Source organism: Amphiura filiformis, chromosome 8 (assembly GCF_039555335.1).
Source record: "Amphiura filiformis chromosome 8, Afil_fr2py, whole genome shotgun sequence".
Taxonomy (NCBI): Eukaryota; Metazoa; Echinodermata; class Ophiuroidea; order Amphilepidida; family Amphiuridae; genus Amphiura; species Amphiura filiformis.
The window spans coordinates 12964901-12973745 of record NC_092635.1 but is presented as its reverse complement, the minus strand read 5'-3'; the positions used below and the strand labels follow the sequence as shown (position 1 = coordinate 12973745).

The window sequence follows — 8845 nt, the reverse complement described above, 5'->3', positions numbered from 1 at the left end:
ATTTGTCTTAATTTTTACAATTTTTCCTCCAAATTTTGAGAAAATTTCATAAATGTTACACAGTGGAGGCAAAATTAGTGTGTGAAGGGCCAGTGCGTGAAGCAATTGAGCAATTTTACCATATTTGGGCCCAAAACACAGTGTTTTTCGTGTTGAAAAGAAGATGCACACTGCACAGGGCAACTATTTGTTCATCTATAAATATGCTTTTGTGGAGAATATTCCCCTTGCAAAAATTTAGTGGGATCCTCGCTTCCGCTACCTGCCCACCTATGTTTAATCATGAACTGAAATTGGAAGGTCACATACGAACATGCTCACTTATGATTCATTTATAACTTTTTATAACTTTATAAAATGATTTCTGTATCTTTATTCTTAACAATTTCTTCAACATTCATTCAAATTTAGGGTAAGGAATAAATAATGAACAACAACAGAAAATCATATCTTTTTCTTCAGGTCTCGACCAAAAAAATGTTCAAGACCGAGAGTTTTGAGGTCCGAGACCGAGACTTTTGAGTTCCGAGACCAAGACCTTGACATCCGAGACCGAGACACTGCAAAACCAGGTCTCGAGATGGTCTCTGGTCTCGAGACCTACAACACTGGTGCGCGGTCGTCCCGGTTTCCTTTTCCCTTGTGGTGGAATATAATGGGCATATTCTTTCACAGGCTCGTCGTCTGTAAAATGCAATATAAGGCCTAGTCTCGTTCCCAGTACAGTTTGTGCTCCTCTGTCATTCCAATTCCAGGACATGCAGATATAATGAGGTGAAGACAGAGAGTTCAATGTAAACTGCACAATTCTGATGTGCTCACTAACTTGGATCAAAGCTTCAGTCATTTTTTTGAAAACCAACAATTTTCTAAATTTGAGCCACAAAATGGAGAATATATTTCCTCATACGCCAAGTAGAACAAATTATGTGCTACACAATAATATCGCAGAACCAAAGTAGTGAATGGAGTTCATATATACATACATAAACTCATAGCCTATTCCAAGAATTTATGCTTGCATAGACAAAATTGGGAATGCAAAATCTGTTAGCAAATTTGATCTTTTGAAAGGGTACTGGCAGGTTCCTCTCACATGCCAAAGAAATGTTTGCTTTTTGTACATCATTTGGTCTTTGCCAGTACAAAATTATTAAAAATAAAAAATTTTAAAAATGCAACTGCAACTGCAACTTTCCACTAAAATGGTCATGGTCCAGTGAAACCTATGAAAGCCAAAGTTGAAGCAATTGATCAATACAATCCATGTACTCTTACAAACAAGAAGGCATCCATGAGATTTCTGGGTATAGTTGGCTATTACAGAAAGTTCTATCCAAACTTTTCAGATACAGCAAGTCCTCAGGACTAACTTGGTGGAAAATGCCAAAAAGTGAAAATGCTTTTCACAAAGTTAAGTCAATACTCAAGTTCACCAGTGCTAACTGTGCCTGACTTTTAGAAACAGATTAAGTTGACTGTTGATGCTAGTGACATAGGCTGTGGAGGTGTTGTGATGCAAGTGGGTGTAGATCAAATAGGTGCACCATATAAATATTAGCATTAGCCTTTTGGAGACACGGCGGACACAATAGGATGGCCCTGCACAAAATGGGCAGTCTTTTAAATTTGCCTGGTTTTACCTATATTGAAGACTGCCCTCCTATTGTGTACGCCATATCTTGAAAAGGCTAATTGCTACATTTCGATGTGTATTTTGTGTACCACAATATACCCTGTACTTATCTTCACAGATCACAATCTCCTTACATTCATCACAGGATGAAGAACAAAAATCAAAGACTGGTGAGGAGGAGTTTGACCTTGCAAGAGTACAATATCACGGTTGGAGCATACATTTGTATTTTTGCTGCTCCACATCTGTGATGGCTGCTCCACATTTTGGTATGCTACATCCTGGATGTAGGATCCAGACCATTTATCCCACGTTCTCACTATTCTTGGTAGAGGACTTTTTTATGTCTGGCATATCTAGGCATTAACAGCTGAAATCTAGGAGATAACGCTGACAAAACTTTGGCCAGGCACAAGTGACCTGGTGAACGAAGGGGGTCGCCGTAGATAGCTGGTCGGGGTATTTTTACAGGACAGGCAAGTGTAGCCGACAATCGGGCGTTACCCTGATGATCCAACACATCAAACAGGTATAATGATTATACAAGTGGACAATCATACGTAGTGGTAGATAAAATGCTTTAAGAGTTCCAGGTGTGCGAAAAAAATAGTGTAGTGTTGAATTAAACTCTTTAATCAGGTATAATAAGATCATGCTGTTAGAGAACCAGTTTCCATAATGTTCTTCACACTTTACAATGAATTGCAGTTTAGAATACTTGTTTACTGATTTACTTATTTTATATACTATTGTCACAAACATATAATCATGGTAGTATATATACAAACTTTTACAATGACATAAAGGGAAGATGATCCTACAGCATAAGTGTTACAAAGGTGCATTAAAAGTGGTTCCCAATAGGCACTTAGCACGCCAGATCTGGCCTGTTGACCAATAGTGGTTGGTCCTTGGAATAGCATGCATATTGCCTGTATGTACACACTTAAGATCAATATTTGCCATGCATATGCAAAATAATGGGGCGGTACACTACTTACACAAGCTTCCAGAGAAGTACGGCACTCTTTTGCTTGAGCAACACAAGATTATAGGGCCTTTTAAACACACTATATCCTGAGAACCGCAAAAACCCAGTGACTGCTCCAGTGGTCACTGGGTTTAGCAGTTCTCAGGATATAGCCAAGGTCTATGATAAAGTGCAGTTTTTTGATTACCGCAAAGGCCCTATAAAAGGGCTATACCAGCTCCCTGAAATTGAGCGACATAGCTTTGTGTTTCCTGAGCGCCAATCTGCGATGATCAACTCTTTGCCGTGTAAACACCCAATCAGATTATCGGTTTGTTGTTATGATTGTCAGATGATTAAATCAGCCAATTAAAACCCCACTTCGTGTTTATGCCCTCAAAATGCCGTTCTTCTCTGCCAGTAAGTGTAGCAAACATGACAGAGTCATGACTTTCCTAATAAAATCTCTTTGGCTAAATTCACAGCGTTGAGTATGTGAAAAGAGTACTATATGATATGATAAGAGTCCAATTGCAAAATAAAAAAAATAAGGTTCCAGTTACTTTACCAGTCTGAACTTGCAAATTTTAATGATATATTCATAACGTGATCCTCTAAATTGAGACATTAATTGCTAATATCTCACAAATAGTATTATCACTAACTTTAGCAAGCAGAGATTTGTAAAAACAACTGGTACTTACTTACTGTGTTGACTTCAGTAGTCCATCTCTCTCTCTCTATACCCTCCCAAGTTAAACCCTGGTATCAGTTTTGTTAATTACAAGATACTGTATCTTACTTGGGTCAAAACTACCTGCCTCCTAAATACAATTAAGTACCTGCAAGATTATTTACATGCACATTTTAAAGTTAATTTTGTATTACTTCCGTGGTCCAGGAATGTGCTGGTGATCGGCGATCGCATAAAAGTGGCAAGATCGCCTCCCCTTCTACGCGCCAAGTTGTTGTCAAGACCCTTGATCAGCCAATCAGTGTGAATGTTTATCACCATGTATTTACGCTCGGCGCACAGCACAGACCATGAAAGTAATAAAAATTAACTGTACATATTTGTGACCTGCTACCACGAAATCAGCGTAAAGTCGCCGCAACTTTATGCTCATTTTGTTGAGTTGGTAGTTTCGAGATATTTGGGCTGACTAAGTTAATGTTCTTTGTTTACCGCCGCCTGTACAAGCCAGTAGTATTATCCTTTGTGAATGGCCCATTGTGTCCCCATTCACAAAGGACATACAGACATACTTAGTGGCTTTAACAAGTGAGTGAACACCAACACAGTAGCCAGGGCGTTTTGAGTGACTAACACCTAGCGACTTTACGCTGATTTCATGGTAGCAGGTCACATTTCTTACTTTGGGAGCAGACTTATCCAAATACAGCTGCCTCTCAAGTGAAATAGTACGGTAGTATTTCATATGTTAAGTACGGATGATGGACCCTGCAACAGCTCAAAAATCCCTATAGTTTGTTCACCTTGATGTCAGTACCTATAACTATTAGTGGTTGCGCCAAAAGTGTGCCGACAAACCGACTTTGTACACGCATGTATACCCTCTGTGGAATGAGGGTAGTGTGTGTGATTTGATATTGCAAAGTATGCACCTACATTATCCATCACTACCAAAATCAAGGTGAACAATAGTATAGTATGGTGAACACCAAATTATCAAACTGTTATGTTATTACGGTATATATTTGCAAAACAACAAGACTGAAATGCCAAGTGAAATCATCTGTACATTTTGCTTGCATCAACTCCCCTCTTGTCTTTGCATGGAATGTTTTAATTTACACTACAAACATGGAATTCAATTTCACCATATAAAAAACTTACATCTGTTCTCATGAAACACATTTTTGCAAGAATTGAAAAATGCACACATTTTACATTGTAAAGTCTGCACAAAAAGTAACTCAGCTGTTATATATACGCTTATAGATTCAGAACTAATAATTGTTTTCACAATATTTCAACATAAAAAGAAGGATGATTTATTTACGCGTATTTTGATACCCAATATTGAACGACATTTGACGAATGGAGTATCAAAATGCGTGTAAATAAATCATCCTTCTCTCTATGTTGAAATATGGTGAACACACAATGATTTGTTCTGAATCTATAGGCGTATTTATAACAGCTGAGTTACTTTTTGTGCAGACTTTACATGCAGTAAGTAAGTGAGAATTAATTGCATGTACAATGTATTATGTACACGCATCAGATGTTTCTGAGAATCCAATTCCTGCAAAATGGTGAAGTTGAACCCCAACACATCAAGCACTCTTTTTACTGAGCTATTAAAGGCCCATTCAATGATTCTAACAAAAGTGTAAAAAAAAGAGAGTAAAATTGTGTATAAGTTGCCTAAAAGTGAAGGATGTCATTAATATTGTAATCAGCTATTTTTGAAATGACAAAATTGGTAAAACAACAGTACTGACAAAATTTAAGCCCCCAATCAAATACATGTAGCTAATTTCTCTACGTACGTACAGACATTACAGATTCATGTAAAATGCCTTATTTATTATTCAATACAGGGCTTTTGGCTTAACCACTAGCAGATTGTGTTAGTAAAATCTGAATTTTGATGATTTTTACAATCCTCCCGATGAGCAAATCACTGAATAGGCCTTTAACCAAATAATGACATGTTTAGTATTTATTATTACAAAGCTGCTTTTAAGATTGTATAATTGTAGACTTTAGATTGTACAACACAAATACATTTACCTTCTTACCAACTATGATTATTACAGGCACTAAAGGAATATTATGCAAAAATGAAAATCTGAGCAAAATACATTGAAGTGAATCAAAGGTCTGTGTACAATTTACAGCAGAAATTGTGACATAATGGCACCACCACATTTGATGGGAATACTTGCATAGCACACACATAATAATATCACCACTTCACTTTCATATATTTCACTCACATATCACAAAGATGCACCAATGTAATAAAGCATGATAAACTTTTTGATTTTGCCATTATTGATACCTGCTTCTTTTGCACAGAGGTTGTCAGCAGTACTCAAAATAAGTTAGAATCTTCAAGTGCCATTTAGGCCCTTCAGTGTAAAATCGATGAGGCCCGGGGTCCATTTCACTAAACTTTTATCTCTTCGAAACTCAAGTAACCGTTTGTAAAGTTACGAATACCCCATACTAGACGTAACTTTACAAAGAGTCCCTGTAGTAAATCCCTATTACTTACGAAGGGTTTGGTTCCTAAGTAAGTTTGGTGAAGTGGACCTTATGACGAATTGTAAAGTTACGAACGATTTTGAGACTTACGAAGCTTCGTAAAGTTTAGTGAAATGGACCCCTGAACTCAAATTGTACAATTTGAATGTTACACTGGTCTATATTTGTGTCTCGCAAAAAGTTGATAGCATAGATTGATGTTGAAGTCACTGGAGTCAATTTTTCATGGAAGGGCCCAGAGGGTAGTATATCAGCGGGCCTGCAGTAATTTTCACAGGCTCTAGGCTGGAGTGACCCACCTTATTTTGAGCACTGATTGTCAGACTTTCCATCTTGGTATCAAATAAATAACAATATATTCACCTTGTTATAAACATGTATACATATAATATGCTGTCTAAGTGCAATGCTGCTGTTAATAGACATATGTGATGGGATCAAGCAAAATCAGTCAGAACTCTGAAATATTGATTTTGAGATATAGCCAAACAAAGGAAATATTTCCTTTTATTTCCTGTTGTTTCGGAAATTCTTTGATTGCTCATATCTTTGGAACTGGTTGTTCAATTTCAATGGGGTTTTCTGCAAAATCCAGCTTTGTTAATGCTTTTATAAAAATTACTATCCTATAAGAAACTAAAATTTAATATTTCCAAGTTCGACTGATTTTGCTTGATCGCATCACATATAGGATGTAGCAAAAAGTACTCTATATTTGTGTATCATGCCCTTTGACATTCTATTGTCACAATCCACAAGTCTTTCATTTCAATTTCATTTCAATTTACATGAATGTCCTTGACTATGCATTAATGCCAGTGGTCATTAAAAGACTTCTGCCCCAGTAATCCATTCTATTGTCTGAAACTGCTGCACAGAAAAAGTATAATTCAAACCTTAGTATTCAACTGATATGATCCAAACTCAGTTTTCATATGACAAGTCATCAAATGGCCAACAGATAAATGACAGACTATCATTGAAAACTGAGTTCAGCTGTCTACTGCAACAGGTGCATGTGATTGTCCCACACAAATGGACTATATGCATATCTAATGTGAATTTGCAAAGTACTCAAGCTTTCTATGAAGCGACAAAATGCATTTTTCTTACATGTTCGTTAAGACTGATGGTACTTTCCAAACAAGGTATGGATGATGTTGTCATAGTTGTGTGACCCTGCGCTTACATGTCATGATCAGTGGCATAGATTTTTTTTTTGACATGGAGGATGGGGTTGGAGAAAATTTCTTGAAGTCAAGTGAATCCATCACTTTTTGGTGACAAAATAAGTTTATGGTGCAAATGCACGCATAGCGCACAACATTTTTTACTATATTGAAGCTAAACTGGTGAAAAATGGAACAAAAGTGGAATAAATTTGTGTGAAGCGCTAAATATTTGGCAATTTTAACATTAAAATGGCCAAATATGGGAGTTAATTTGGTCAGAAACCCACACACAGGCATCAACATGGGGGGGGGGGGAAGAAATTTCACTGCTCATATCTTTTGAACTGGTTCTTCAAATTCAATGAGGTTTTCTACAAAATGTAGCTTTGCAAATGCTGTTTACAATCCTATAAGAAACTTAAAATTGAATATGTCTGACTTCAGACTGATTATGTATATATGGAAATGAAATTGGTACAGTGTAATATTCTGATAGAATATTTATAACAATAGTTTAATCATCGAATATTGATCAGAATGGATATCATTTGTACAATCATTGCTATTTTTCAAATAAAACTTGCGAGACCACAATGCTTCAAACATTTGAGCAGTCTATTTCACAAAGAGTTTGACACTTTGTAAGTTGCAAAATCTGCCGTAAGTTACAAAGTGTCATCAAGACAATTTTTACAATCCACAGGCATCAGGAATAATAAAGATTTATAACAGGACTCAATCACATAGTCATGATATGTAAAGTACTTAGGTCTATGATAGGCTACTTGTAGTATGATGAAATAAACTTTATAAAATGACTGGAGGTTTACACAACAATGTTTAATGAATGAAACCATTCCAAAATTGTAAAACCATCAGAATATTACAGATTCCAAAGGAAACAGCCATGTATAAAATAAATACAAAATTCCAGGCCTAATAGATGCACCTGTTTTATTGACCTAGTTCATCCAATTTGATTTCAATGAGAAGTGCTTGTGCAGTTTTGTATTCTTCTGCCTCCTTCATCTCTTCCTCTGCTGCCTGAAATTAAAAAAAGGAAAATAAAACCAACAAAATCATTAGAAATTAGTTTTTAGTTCTAGATGCCTGTAATTACACAGGCTTATAATACACAGTATAATGAAAGTTGAACCTTGATTCCCATATTGGACTATTTTCATGAAATTTCTTTATGATCACATTAAGACATAGACATCCTAATATTATACACCTACACCAATAGGGGACCAGGGATTTGAATGTGCTAGCTGGCTATAATGCCAATTAGGAGATTGATGTTTGTGTCTGTGACCTCATATTTTGTCAAAATCATTTGTGCCGAAAAATTATGAACATTTGCACTTTTCTTTCCATTACTGTTATATTGTGAAGTGTTAGTCCAATATGTTAGGAAAATATTTTTCCTGATGACTCAATGTTGACATTGAGGTCATTTTGAGGTTATTTAGTATGTATAGCCCTGTGCAAAAACCAGCCATGAGGAATCTGCCATTCTGGTTTGTCACATGATGATCAAAATAAGTCTACCAGCATTTATTAGCAAAATAGAACTGAAATTTTGCCTCTAAAACCATAAGCACTGCCAAGATTTGCATATGTAGTGCTTAGCTAGTGTATGTGTTACTGTTTTCACTATAATGTGTGGCTGTACATTATAGTGCAAATTTTGCCAGGTACATGATGAAATAACTTGGCACGCATTTGAAATGAAACACAAAAACACTGGGCTACAGAACATCAAGCATGTTGTTATGAGTCAGCGTATTGACGACTGGATAGCATGGCAAGAATTTCCGCCCTTGTTG

At 36.3% G+C, this 8845-nt stretch overlaps 1 protein-coding gene across 1 annotated transcript in view; it reads right to left on the bottom strand.

Moving 5' to 3' along the window:
* Positions 1-2243: 2243 nt before the first annotated feature.
* The window catches only part of LOC140158636 (tubulin-specific chaperone A-like), a 28923-nt gene continuing 22321 nt past the window's right edge, over positions 2244-8845 (bottom strand). The window contains exon 4 of the mRNA XM_072181804.1: positions 2244-8060. Coding sequence (XP_072037905.1) covers positions 7971-8060 — 90 coding nt within the window. The 3' untranslated portion in view covers positions 2244-7970. The remainder of the gene's footprint in view (positions 8061-8845) is intronic.